General features: G+C 35.6%; 1 protein-coding gene across 3 annotated transcripts in view; it reads right to left on the reverse strand.

The window, feature by feature from the left end:
• Nucleotides 1–15584, reverse strand: part of LOC117987709 (homeobox protein unc-4-like) — a 43921-nt gene that overhangs the window by 10962 nt on the left and 17375 nt on the right. For all 3 annotated transcript variants that reach the window (XM_069502704.1, XM_069502703.1, XM_034974749.2), the window contains exon 2: nucleotides 4077–4249. In XM_069502704.1, the coding sequence (XP_069358805.1) occupies nucleotides 4077–4249 (173 nt within the window). The remainder of the gene's footprint in view (nucleotides 1–4076; nucleotides 4250–15584) is intronic.

Below are 15584 nucleotides of genomic sequence, written 5' to 3' on the forward strand. Positions count from 1 at the left end.
TTAAAGTACCTACCTAGGACTCAAATTAAGCCTTTTAACAAAAAGATTAAATACTAAACTTCAACAAAACAAATGTCAACACTGTAAACCTCCATTCAACCGAGCCTACGAATACGAACGGAAAGGGAAATAAAGAAATCAGAAAGAAGAAAAAATCCACTTTACAGACGCAAACAAGTCACTTAAAGTTTATTGAGCTGTAATCGAATTGTGACGTCCCTGCGCCACGCTCTGAGGCTGGAGCGGCGGGATCTATAGCCATCCTTATCTGACCCGACCATTTAAATCTATGCTATTCAATCGTGCCATCTCGCTCGTGTCCCAGGGGTGCCGCCGAGATGGAAATCTTTTGATTTATACCAACTATTAGGAGTGGTGCGGCGTAGTCTGTCTTTTGGAACGAGATTTGCTGCGATAAATGTTGGATACAATCGACGTTAGTACTGATTATAGAAATAGATTTGCTCTGCTCCTCTCTGAGATACAATATAATGTTTTGACCGTTGTTCATCTAAATGTATTGCTACAAGGTCAGGATATACTTAATTTAACCTTAGTAAGACGTTTTCCTTTTCTTAATTTTATTCGTAGGTTGGTAGATATATTTTGCCTGAGTCAAAAATAAATTATTTCTCAGTGATTATTAGGTAAATTATGATTTACCTAATAATCCTGCCTCATCGTTTAATAAAATTTGTAAAAATGACAAAAATTTGGAGCTATACTGCATCACTGGTACTATTCGGAAAGCTCTGGCCAATGAATTCTTTAACGCTCATACTTCAGTTAAATAATTCGTTGGCCAGATCTCGTTTCTCGTTTTTTTATTTTTTTTATTTTATTACTTTTCCCTGAATTTTCTGTCCCCCAGTCGAGTTTTTTTGTTATTCTTATGTGTATTCTATCTGTGAAAACTTGTCATTAGCTTTAATCTTCTGTTTTTACCTATTCATGTTTTCCTGTTAAATAAAATAAATAAAGAAATAGAGGGTCTTCCAAAATATGAAAAATCCACGCCCATTGTTAGTTTTAAGTGTCATAACCATTTTAAATTATCGATTAAACTAAAAAAGCACGTCAAATGATTGTGACGTCACATTTTAGTATTTCATAGTAGCTCGCATACCTACCTACCTATCTAAGTACTAAGCGCGCGTTTTGACGTTTGATAAAAAGTTACTGATTTGACTAGCTGTCAAATACTGAATTATACGTATTCCAAGTAAAAATTTAAAAGCATGCCTTGAAGTGAAATAAAATCTAATGTAACGTTAAATTCTATCAAAATTGGTTAAGTAAATAGATGTTTTAGGTCTTTCTAAGACAGTAATGCTGACACAGGCTAGCCAGTAGGCAGTGGTAATTTTGTTTGGTGAATTTGGCGTAAAAAGCGGATGGACAGTCCCTGAAGACCGCTTAGAAGGGGCCGGAAAGGGCAAGAAAACGTTCTCTCATTTATATTTAAGGGAAACCTTAGGCTTATGTGCCCTTTGAGTTGGCTGTATTAGGTAGAGATCCGGTATATCTACCCTCATCTGTTATTTAATTGTGATAGAGAATAATATGTGGTAGAATAATGTTTAAAAGAAATCGATCAATTTCCCTTAGTTATTTATGAAAATCGAGCATCAACTGAAAGATTATACCACAAGGAGTTGAAAAAACAAAGGTTAGGTATCCTTGTTTTCCCTAACTATGGGGTAGGTATAAACAGATAAGTAAGCGTTATTAATATACCCTCATCTGTTATTTAATCGGATTATATATCAAATTAAAGATTACTTTATTCCCAATCCAAGCGTTCAACCGATTTTGATAGTCCAGAGTTAGCTTACTTCCCGGGGAAAGACATAGGCTACTTTTTCCCTATCCAGGAAAATTAAAGAGTTCCCACGGGATTTTAAAAACCTAAATCCACGCGGACGAAGTCGCGGGCATCATCTAGTAATAATATATATCATGTTTTTGTTTTTATGTTCCTCAAATCTTAATTGATTTCAATAATTTTAAAGAGTAGATTTACGCTCAATAAGTAGGTAAGCAGCTAATTAGAATATTTTGCATAGGTAGGTTTTTACAATACTGCTTACATTCAATTCACAGACAAGTAACAGTTATTTTCTATTAATGTTAATACCCAGACTTTTTTGCATTATATTGCAAAGCTTCCTCAAATATATTCAGGACCATTTTATTATTCACACTCATTTTTGCAGTTCACTGAACGGATCAATAGAAAGACCCGCGATTTAATAAGAACCTTTTTGTGACATTCTCAAATTGCAACTTTTTATTAGAAAATTCGTAGGTAATTAAGTAGGTAGGTGCAAGGTAGGTGTGTTAGTTTTGAACTGAATTGAATTTAAGACACAACTTATACCTACAGTTAGAAGCATTAAAAGCCCTTATAAGAAATGTTTGAATTTTCATGTTACAGTGCGACAAGTTACTCTTGGCACTTGAATGGCATTGACAGGGGGGCTCTGTTGGAAAACAAAGGCTAAGAATATTCAAACAAGAACAAAGGGGACACTTGACGGCAACGTTAGTTCCAATTTTCGCCACGCGCCAACCTAGCCTTGTCGCACTGTATTGTCCGTTCATCGTTAACTTGACGCGTAAGTAATATGTTGGCACCGTTGCCTTGTTTCTTTATTCCTTAGATCATAGAGTCTATTGTTGTGTGATTTGCAATGGTGCCAACATATTACTTACGCGTCAAGTTACGATGAACGGACTATAAGTAGATAGGTTCAGAACTGAATTGAATTTAATAGACGACTTTTAGAGTTAAAAGCCCTTAAGTACCTAATGTTTGAAATTTCATGTTATTATTTTATGAGTTATGACTTAAAAAAACTGTCAAAATGCCTCTAGATAAGCTAAGAACTTTGAACTTTAAACTGTAAGCCCTTTAACAGTCCATTAACTGTAAAATAGAACCGAGGCAAGAGTAAAATGAAACGAATTAAGACGTCAAGCTTGAATAATGAAACAGTGTTACCATTTTGTATTTGAAGCATCGAAGACCTTTCAACTTTTATTTAGATATAGATATATCAATCTGTAAAGACAAAACTATGTCAGTTAAATCATGACAGTTTTTGGTAGGTACCTACCATGAAGTGTCAAAATTGAATTCATATTTGGACCGTCTTATAGTACTTACCTATTATAAGAATTATTTCGTACCTATGTGTTATTGCACACTTAGAAATAATAATAAGTATACCTATCATGAAATATATAGGCACGTGCTATAAAACCAAAGTTTCCAAACATATTAAGTACTTACCTATATAATTTAAACCCACCTTAATTATAGGTATTAAGTATTTTATATTTAAACATTTTCAAAAAAAAAAATAGCAGTTCTTTTAAAACTATAAAATTTAAGCACTTCGTAGGACATAAATATTCAGAACTGAGACATAACAAAGGAAACTTAACGACCAATGTGCAACGAATAAAGACGTCAGGCATGAATAAGTTCCATCCAACTTGCAGTAAAATTTGGTCACAGACTAAAAATATTAGGCGACAAGTAGCACTTAAATTGGTACTTATAACACGGTATTTAAAACTCAACAGCTATTTCTATGGGAATAAAATTAATTATCACCACTAAAATGGTACATCTCTGGTTATGGAGTTTGTGAATTCTACCTTATATTGGTAGTTAATTAGGTCTAAAATTATATGATTAATTGATTACTTACCGCGACTCTACTTTCTTTCAGGTCTAACCGCATCGCCAGTGCTTGCCTCATGAAAATATCAGGGTAGTGCGAGTGCGACGCAAAGAACTCTCTCTCAAGCTCTTCCAACTGCTAAGAGTTGAAATTCTACCTTATACAAGTAGTTACTTAGGTCTAAAATCATATGGTTAGGTAACTTACCGCGACTCTACGTCCTTTCAGGTCTAACCGCATCGCCAGTGCTTCTTCCCTCATTAACACATCAGGGTAGTGCGACGCAAGGTACGCTCTCTCAAGATCTTCCAACTGCTAAGAGTTGAAATTCTACCTTATACAAGTAGTTACTTAGGTCTAAAATCATATGATTAGGTAACTTACCGCGACTCTACTTTCTTTCAGGTCTAACCGCATCGCCAGTGCTTCCCTCATGAACACATCAGGGTAGTGCGACGCAAGGAATGCTCTTTCGAGCTCTTCTAATTGCCAAGAGTTGAAATTCGTCCTAGATCGTCTTCTCTTACCGCTGTCACCGTCGTCGTCTCCAAGGCCACCTGGAAATAATTGTCCTTGTAAGCATTTATTTCACTACTATAATTTGGCTATGTAAACTAAGTATGTCAAATCCATCCGTCTATAGCCAAGACCAGCTCGTTCTCGTGATCTAAATGTACTCAGGTAGGTACTTACTAAGTTTCTCTAAAATACTTTACAATCAAATGAATATTGACTTTGATATTATACTAAATCTATAGTTTTATGTGTGAGGTAGCTCACATTCGGTCAAATAGTGTACCTACCTATAGGTACTGCATTGTTTTACTACCTATTACTAAAATTATTGTAAACTTTACTAGCGCGATGCAGAATTACATACAGATCGCCTGAAAGATACGCCTAAAAAAGAAATAATTTAACTAAAATGAACGAATCACATTGAACCAAGAAATTAAAATATGGAGGGTAAAATCAGCCTTTTAAATCGGTTAAGTACTTAGTTGAAAAGCTAAAGGTTGGACGAGAATAGTTGAATAATTTCTATCATTAATTCACTACATGTCTGCCATTTTCCTTCATCGTGTAATACAACGATTACCACATTCAATATTAATGAACAAGTAAGTAGGTAGGATAGATATCTAAGTCTAGAAAGCTTCAAGCTAATTAATATTGGGGGTTTCAGTCTATAACTATAGTTTTAAAATATTTATATAAGTTTTATTATTGTATAAATTCACCGTATCTTAAATAATGTTTTCTTCTATATTTATGTTTAAAATTGTTCTCATGTAAGTGAACTTTTGTTCTTTTTTGAGAAAATAAAGTCTTTAAACCTAACCTAAGTCAAAGTTCTATTCTAGACTAGGTATATAGAAATCTGAAATTGCAAAGCTAGATACATGTTGCGAATATTATCTACATACTTAATATAATATCTTAGACGTTGATTTTACTTAGGAACGTGACTTAATTCTGCAATTTATTATTACGATTAGCTTTTTAATAGTGGACCGCTAAAATATGTTTGGTACTTAAAAGTTTTAAACGTTCCCGATTGCCATAGGTAAATGTAGGCAGTAGATATCTATTAATTAGTGAAAATGAATATACTTAAGACCAGTAAGAAATTCATGATGTACAATGTACCTTAAACAATACATTGTACAGGTATAAGTACTAGGCAGGTAGGTGTAAGTGAAAGACATAATTAGCCATGTTTAATGACTAATATTCCCCTTTCCTCTCTAACTAAGCGTTAAGCTTGTGCTAGGAGTAGGTACGACAATAGTGCAACGGGCGGGGTTTGAACCGTCGACCTTTCGGTTTTCAGTCCACTCCTTTACTCGTTGAGCTATTGAGGCTTCAAAGTTATTCAAGTTATTACTAATGATCCATTTGATCGATATAAATAAAATAACTAGAGCGTTGAATATTTGAAACGATTTTATTGAAAGCAATAAAGTTAGGTTTTACTATAAAATGATTAACATTTATTGCGATAAGGCCTCACCCGTTACTAAAGCGAAAACGTTTCCAATCAACATGAGCCAGGATTGAAATGAATAAGACATAATCATAAAAGACACCGGCCGCGCTAACATTGTCCATTTAGACAATCCTTTGCCCGTTAAAATAAAGCCGCGACCGGGGGCTCATAAAAAGGAGATAATCTCCAACAAAGCGTCAGAACAAGTTTCTGAAAATAGAATATAATTTCTAATTTTCTCCTGGTGATTTTAATTAAAAATGGTCCCGTGAGGGAGGCCGCTACATCCCTCGAAAACGGGGGTTAGAAAGGGACGGCCGTAAATTAGTCGGTCTGTCTTTAAAGCTAAATAAATTAGAAGTCATTAAGAGGAACACGCTTCTGTTGCGCTGAACACGTTATTCCGTGGCTTTTAATTTATTAACCCGCTTAGGGTATCATTGGGCAATAGACATGGCGTTACACTTAACAATTGACCAATCCATTCCAATCCATCAGCTTGTATGGGTCCACAGCTGGACGTAGGCATTTCCAAGAGCGCGCCACCAAACACCCACTCCCCGCCATTCTTCTTGGTTTTTTTTTCAGATGTATTTTAGAGAACTTCATAATTAAATTCTAAATAATTTACCTCATATGAAAGCTCAGAGTCTCTCAATGGGCGATGGAGAGAGGAGAGCTATGCTTGGAGTTTCTCTACGTGACCAAATCAGAAATAAGGAGATCCATAGGAGGACCGGAGTAATCGACGTAGCTTACTGCTCAACGGGCTGTGAAGCCGTGAGCAGGGCTCAATGCACATACCTAGTTCGAAAAACCGATAGACGTTGGGGGGTCCCTGGGGTGCTAGAATGGCGATCTCATACCGGAAAGTGCAGCGTTTGAATATCCCCCACTAGGTGGACAGACGACACCCAATAAGTCGCAGGGAGTCGCTGAATTCAGGCGGCGACGGCGCACGGAAGACCGTAGCGTGTGGAAGTCCTTGGACTTATGTCCAACTGTGGACGTCTATCCGTTGATAATGATGATGACGATGATACAAATTCTACAACGATTAATGCTAACTTTAGTGACGATTTTTCTTACTTATAATAATATTACATAGATATTGAAAATTCAGACAAGAATTCTAAAGGAAATGGTTACAAAATAGCTCTATTCTATAGTTGCCAACGAGATCAATGAGCTATGCAGTAGCCTTAAGAGAAAAGCTAAATTACGCGGGTGTGAAAGAGACAGAGACATCTCACTAATGAGCAGAGTGAAAGAGATGACTACGCTTATTGTATTAAAACAAACGACCGCCTTGGGCCCAGAGAGAACTGTTTTGGCGCGCTTTAATTTAGTCTGCCTCAATGTTTTAATGTCACTAGGGAGGGGGGATGGGGGACTCACTAAGTATCTATTTGAGGGTTGTATAGCGCGGTTAATAAATTCGTACAGTTAATAATTCTACTTTGTTTGGTGTTTCGGTATAAATAATGGCTCAGATATGGAACTGTTTTACACGTTTTACTTGAGACGAATTTATTACAAACAATTTTAATGCGAGTAGGTAGTCGGTATCTTTAGGTAGGTAGGTACTTAGGTCTAGCTACTAGATGATGCTCACGACTTCATCCGCGTAAGTTTCTGTTTTTAATAATCTCCTGGGAACATTTTGATTTTTCGGGATAAAAGTATCGTAAGTAGGTAAGTAAGTAGATTGCAAGCTATCGCTAGACCAAATAGAAAATGATTTAAGTTTTTAATTAAAAAACCCCATGAGGACCCTTTGATTTTGCGAGACGGACAAAAAAGTACCTACTTTAAGTTCTCCCCCAGGATAGCTGCAAGCTATCTTTGCACCACATCAAAAACTATTTACCTAATAGACGGGCCGTGAAAAACTAAAAGATGACAGACATGAGACATACTTCCGCATTTATAAAAGGTAGATATTAATAGTAAAATGGATATTAGATACCTACCTATTATTGAGTTTATTTTAATTATTATTCTTTCTTACACATTTTGTTTTTATAATAAGTTTCAATCTTACTAGAACAATATTTTGGTAGGTATCTATCTAATAAAGAATTGTATTCGCCCATAAAGATAGCATCATGCCTCGCAATAAATTTATTACAATTGATATCTCTGATAAAATCCCCTCTCATTCCGTCTACTTAATAGTAATAGAAATAGAAAAATACATTGCTAATCCTTATTGAATAGATGCAAATATAGATCGTGGTAACAATTTGTATGTATTACTGGTGATATTTCCATTGAAAAAAATAAAAATTAATAATAACTTGAACACATTTAAAAAACATATTTATCAACATTTTGCATCTTCTCCGCTTTAAGTATATTTTTCATACTTAGTTATTTTTTTCTTTTTTTGTATTCTAGTTAACTCATTTGTCTACCATTAAAATATTTATAACTATTTACCTAAACCACTATATATTTACATAATTATTATGTACGTCGATTTCTTTATTCTGTATTTTACAAATTGTATGTTACCTTGTTTAGTGCATATATTTATTTAAGTATTGTTGCGTACCTACACATGTTAAGGGTTACCGCTTAGATCTTAATCTATTGTTTTTGTATTCGGACCATTTATAGTTGAAACCTGTTTTGTGTGCCTTTAAATTTTAAAATTAAAAAATAAATTAAAAAAAATGTGACTTTTTTTTCAGCTCTATTTTATGAAGTTTTATGAAGTATTTATGAAGCGAACGCTTTGTTAATTTGTTTTATTCATTTTACTTTCATGGTCTTGATCTATTTACCTTAAAACATTCAGATTAGTTTTAAGATTTCTCTTTTGATTACAATATTATGTTTAGGTACACAAAGAGGTAGGCAACAAATTACCTAAATCTCACTCACACAAACTGTGAAGGAAAACGTCGTGAGTAAATCTGCATTTCTGATTATTCTACGTTAATTGTTAGCAATGTCTACCAAGCCCCAAATGGCCAGCGTGTTAGCCTATGGCCAAACCCTTCTCATACTTCGATCCGAGATCCGTACTCTGTAGTGAGCCGGCGATGGGTTGCTCATGAGATATCATTGGAGTCACAACCTACGGGAGAACTCCTACCATTATTGCGACCCTCAGCAATGAATGAGGAATGAGCGAATCTCTACTCTATATCTACTAATACCTTTTACAGGTATATTCTGTGCTAATACTACACGAGTAGATATATAGACCAGAGGGGAAGCTTCATACTAGCGGCTGGCTGTAGGTTCACTCACTCTAGCGCAGCTGACGCACACCACGACGTGTCACGGACGCTCCGTTTGCCGCCAAACAGGGCGCACGGAGCGTGGCACGTCGTGGTGTGCGTGAGCTAGTGTGAAGCTTCCCCTCTGGTCTATAATATCTACTCGTGTGTTAATACTACTAATAGGTACCTACTAATAAATAAAATTGAAGTTATGTCTGTAATTTCGAAATAACTAAGTACCTCATATTGAGCTCATAGGTATGGTTATTTGAACTGTAGGTACCATAACTGAATCACACGTTTTTTTAAAATTTTTGTCTGTCTGTCTGTCTGTTTGAACGGGCTAATCTTCGGACCTACCTAACCTAACTAAACCTATTTTGACGGTACTTTCACAGACAAGTAGAGGATTAACCAAGGAGTAACATAGGCTACCTTTTGAACCGACTTTCGAAAAAAGGAGGAGTTGTGTTTTTCAAAATCTCCGAGATTTCGGAACCGATTTGCGTAATAATTTTTTTCATCGATAGTGAAACTTTGTGACATTACCCCATAAAAAAATTGGATTCCAAATCCACGCGGACGAAGTCGCGGGCATCAGCTGGTGTGGAATATGACGCAGAGAACATCGTAAGTAGGTAGGTATACTACTTAAATCTGAGAGCTATTAGCATAAGGCTGATAAAGAAATCAAGCGGAGTCTTCCCGAGTCTTGATAATTGTAAAATTATATTATTCCCAGTATCAATTACCTGGCACTGATCGATCGATGTACTTGACTTTTCAGTGTGTAAGTACCGTTGTAATAATATTATCGTACAATCGAGAAGAAAAGTATTAGCTTTCATTTATTTATAAAAATGGCAATGACATTGTGCCATCTTCGAAGGAAACCAACTGACAAAACATCTTCAATAAGAATTTTTTTTTTGTTGGGAAAAGCTCCGTTGCCTTATATGTTTACAATTTACATACTTAGTAGATACGATATTAATACAGGCTTAATCCAGGCATAAATTTGTTCGAATTTCAACCAACTTATACCTAACTTAGCACTTATACCTAACTTACCACTTAATTATTCTTAAGGTACCTAATAAATAGTTATATACCTACATATAATCAGATCAGATACATTACTAGGTATACCTGCTAATACTGCAATTAATAAGATCCAAGTCTCAATCTCTTTAATTCTTATTTTATCTGAAATACCAAGGAAATATCAGCTTCCATTTTTATAACTCCGTCATCATTTACCATCATAAGTAGGTATTCTTCTTCATATTATTTTGCTTTCTTAGATTTTATTTGTGGTCAATTATCACAACGCAATTCGTCATTCAGTGAGATCTTGAGATACAGTAGGTAGGCCTTAAAAATCTTTTGTAAGACAACTTTTGCAGATGATTGTACTCGATAAGTATCTACCTATGAAGTGCTGTCAACAATTTCGATATCGATAATGTTTACACAAATAATTATCGGTAGTCGGCCGCCAACATTTTCAAGAATCTGATCGAATTGGTCCAATTTCACTCAAGTGTCGTAATTGCACGGTTATAGGTGCAGTGTGGTTTTGAGTAATTGGTTAATTTGAGTCCGATTGCAGGTTGGCGTCACAGATACTTATACTTATACGATAAAGATATTATGTTTGCTTTTTGATCGATAACCACTTAATTATTTTGTAAGTAAGGAATTACAACACTAGAAAATGCACCCGACTGTACAACTTCTACTTAAGATTAGTCACCTACGTTTTTTCTTTAGATCTGGTATACTTAGTACCGAAAATATTAACTTCCAGATAATGCCTGCGACTTCATGCGCATAGATTTTGGTTTTAGATTTTTATTTTTTTAATTTTCTGGGTTAAAAATAGTATGCTCGATATCGATAATGTTCACACAAATAATTATCGGTAGTTGGCCGCCAACGTTTTCAAGAATCTGATCGAATTGGTCCAATTTCACTCAAGTGTCGTAATTGCACGGTTAGGTGCAGTGTGGGTTCAAGTAATTGGTTATTTGTGTCCGATATCAGTACCTATATTATATTCGATAAAGACAAGACATTATGACGTTTACTTTTCGATATCGACATATTGATGCTCTTAATATTTTCTAAGTAAATAACAACACTAGGAAATTCACACAAGTATAAAATTCGTAATCAAAATACAAGGACAGAATTTTTTTAAACTATACTGTTTTGGTCTAAACATACCTATTACCTATATCGGTAATAATCCTCCGTTTCATATTTTCAAAATAATATATCTGTAGGTATATGTACCTATATTTTAATAATAATATAACTAACTGGACGATTCTTGTATAGTTTATTATTATCGTGATGAAATTTAAAGAAAAATTGTACTTACGTTTCTTTTTAGTTTATACTAGTCTTATTTAGGTACTTATAGGTATACATATTAAACAGCAAGGGGTTTTATTGAATTGATTTCTATAAGGGATTGAGAATGCTCCTATACTTAGATGTTCTACTTAACAATATTATAATTAATGCGCTTATAGTAAACTCCCTACACTTTTAAAACTACCTTTTGGTAATTTCTTTGTAATTCTTCACACACAATTTCGTCATAATTTACTCGCACTTACTTACAACTATGTAGTATGTAGGTATATCATTAACATCCGGTACTTAGAGAATTTCTAATTTCTATTCATTAACTTAGTCTTAGCTTAGACATTCCTGCTTTGTGATAATGGTTTATTTAGGGGCCAGTATTAGTTTACTACGTGTCAATGACTCTATTTTACATAATATCTTACACCCGACTATACTCACGTGTTTAGTCAACGTTAGCCCGACTATAGTTATAGTCTCAGTCTCTGACCGAGTCAATGACTCAGTCAGAGCTCACACATTCTTTACCACATACCTATTCATTTATTTGCAAAATAAAATAAAACCGCAACGAATAGTTCGTTACAAAAAATATGACAGCTAAGAAACCCAAAAGTATAAAATTGATTTAGACGCAAAATAATTTTATAGCCGTCCATACCGTAAAAAGTTCGCCCGAAGCGGGGCGACCGGTGCCGCCTATAATTTTCTGTCGATCCCGGGAAATTAATTTTCGAAATCACCACCAATAATAAAGTAATAATTTTCAACCTAAATAGGTGGGTACCACATTGACTGACATTTGCCAGGGACGAACTCGGAAATAATATAATCTTTAATCTAAGCTCCAAAATGTCTGAACTTAGAAAGTATGATTTTATTTGTTCTCGTCAATAGAGCTAAGATTTTTTAACGTGTTACTTCCTTGTTTTCTACGACATGGTGGTTGGAGACTGTTCTAAGTCGATTAAGTCAGAGCTAGTAGAGCTTAAAGTGTTTTAAAATGCATTAAACACTGATCCATGTAAATGAAATGCAATGCAATGGAGCAACGGATCGACGTGATTTTTTGCATGATTATAGTTAAAGACCTGGAAAGTGACATAGACTACTTTTTATGCCGGAAAATCTAAGAGTTCCCTCGGGATTTTTAAAAAACTAAATCCACGCGAATATAGTCGCTGTATTTACTGCTGTATTAAAACATAAAAGGAAATGAAAATGTCTTTGAAAAGAATATAATATAAATTGAACGTAAGGTGTAGTAGATAGTTGTGAACAAACCCTCTACAAGATTTCAAAAAAAGGAAAATCTTGTGTTGCTTCTAAAAAAAAACCTAACTTCATCTTTAGCAATAAGATAATTTCTCTAAATTCAACTATTATAGGTACTGCAAGTCCGTCCCTGTCAGTCGCAATGAAGACATCAGCCAACAAAATGGGTGCATAAAGAATGGCCTGTTCCGTGAACAGCGATAACTGTTATGGCTTATTGATTGTTGTTCGCGGTAAAGGAAATAGTGAACATATCCCAACACCCGAAGTGTAATACTACAGACAGACAGATAATATAATATACATTGCGCGGCCAAAAGTGATGAACATCGGACTCGATCGTCGGAACAACAACTTTAGAAGGAGACAGCAGATTCGTAGAGCACTGTGTCGGCCGTTAAGACCGTCAAAGCGCCAAATGGGTATGAGTGACAGAGACAACGTTCTACAAAGATGAAATTTCATTCTAAAAGTCGATGTTCATCACTTTCGGCCGCGTACTGTACCTGCCACTTTTCTGTCTTAGTTTCCTTTTTTATTCTGAGACAAGCTAGTCTTGGACTGGAATATCATTAGGTGGCAACTTGGCACGGGATTAAAAAAAACTGACAAGTGCGAGTAAGACTCGCGCGCCGAGGGTTCCGCACTAATACAGTTGTATTTTTTTTGATACTTATTTTGCATGATAAATCAAAAACTATTATGCATAAAAGTACATGTAAAGCCCTTTCATATGATACTTACCCACTTGGATATGCTCACGCATCATCTTTTCTTTCTTCATCAGTTCTTTGATATACCTACCTATACCTAGATAATTTTTTTTTTTGTTTCTTAAAAGATTTCACTTACAACAGAACTTGAGTGTACCCACTCTTAGAAGAGGTGGGTATAGTAGGATGGGTATATTATCATAAACCAAAATGCTGATAGAAAATAACTATTTTTCGTTTACCCTGACGAGGTAATATCTCTCGCATCGCACGCCTCAGGCTTTCGCGGTATTGGGAGATTGAAACATGATAAATAGCACACTATACGTTACGACGGGATTTTTAACGTTCGACCCGTTAAAATAAGGCGTAATAAAATTTTAATATTTTATCGAAACATTGTTGATGGCCTTCAAAACGAATTACCGTAAAATACCTAACAAAAATAACCAGATAGGTAATGGGGATGATGACTACTCGTCAACTCAGCTACTTTTTATCAAACGTCAAAACGCTTGCTTAGAAAGGGAGCTTGTATGAAATAGGTGACATAGATCTGTTGTGACGTCATAAATGTTTGATGTAATTTGACGTGCCTACTTTTTAGTTAAATCAATAATTTAAAATGGTTAGCAAACTTAAAACTAACAGCGGACGTGGATTTTACGAATTTTGGAAGACCCTCTATTTTGTCATCAGGACCAACCCATCGCCGGTTTACTATATACAGAGCACGGGTCTACTCTCTGAGTGAGAAGGGTTTTGGCCATTTCATAGTCTACCACGCTGGCCATGTGCGGATTGGTAGACTTCACACACCTTTGAGAACATTATGGAGAACTCTCTGGAATGCAGGTTTCCTCACGATGTTTTCCTTCACCGTTAAAGCAAGTGATATTTAATTACTTAAGACGCACATAAATCCGAAAAGTTAGAGGTAAACCCCACCCCCCCCCACCCCTCCTATCCCCCTATAGGCTATTACAGCTTACTGACAATGTACTTAGTATCGTTATAAACAGCTATAGCCTAAGGATAAAAGCTGTCGGTACATATGATTAGCTCCTTACTCTTACTTATCTTCAACGCTCCCGAACATTGTTTGTTGCCTAGAAAAACATGAATCAAAACTCTTCACCCCAACCACTGGAAACAGATCAGAACAAAACAGTGCGGTGAGTTATGGGTCCCGCGGGCTTTGCGATATTATTGTGTAGGTACCTTCCTACTACTTCATGACTTCTATATGCTAGTTGCAAGTCTTTATTTTCTATACATACTAGCTGACCTGTTCTTGTTTCACTCTGGACAAATTACTGAAAATCCCTTGAAATTTCCAAAAATCCACACGGGACATGGAAAAAGACAGATTTTCGTACAAAAATTCATTCCTTATTTAATCTCCAGGGAGGGTCATTCAAAAAATTCTTTCTTAGTGAGTGTCTTCTTCATAAAAGGAACCTGCAAACAAAATTTTAGGTTACTATAACCCCACTTGGCTGGTAGTGTATAGCCTAAATTCTTCTCATTCTGAGAGGAGACCCGTCTCAGTAGTAGGCCGGCGAGGGGTTAAGATGATGACGATGATTAAAAACATCTAAATATATAAAAGGAAAAGATGCCTGACCACACAAGCCTGACTGACTGATCTATCAACGCACAGCTCGAACTACTAGACGTTTCGAGCTGAAAAAGATTTTTGAAAATTCAACCCATAAGGGGGTGAATGTCAAACCCCTATGTCCACGCGGACGAAGTCGCGGTCATGAGCTAGTCTTTCATAAAATTAACTCTTTCGTCTCACAAACGGAACAATAAATCCAACGGCCAAATGAACGCATCCATGAATGAAGCATGCGGCATGTAATCTATTGACGCCGCAGCGGCTAGCAGTCTCCGGGGACTCGTTTATCACGCACTCCGCTCTTGACTTCGCTCGCTATCTTTGATTAGTCTTTCGCTGACTCTAACAGAATTGCGTGATTATCTACATTAAATCACATTATTTTAATTTTTAGTCGCGACAACTAATTTACAGTACCTACGCGACAGAAAATATTGTACATCAACCTTTAGAAAGATATAGCGGTTTTGTAGAGCGTTGTCTCTGTCGTTGAGACCTACAATACGGCATATAGGCATGAGTGACCGAGACAACGATCTATAAAGCCGAAATCTCATTCTAAAGATCGATGTACAATATTTCTTGCCGGTTACTGTAGTTTCTTTGAAAAATTGTTTTAACAAAGAAATTGACCACTTTCTGGAAATGAATATTTTTTGAAGAAAGATACGATTGGAATTC

Source organism: Maniola hyperantus, chromosome 13 (assembly GCF_902806685.2).
Source record: "Maniola hyperantus chromosome 13, iAphHyp1.2, whole genome shotgun sequence".
NCBI lineage: Eukaryota > Metazoa > Arthropoda > Insecta > Lepidoptera > Nymphalidae > Maniola > Maniola hyperantus.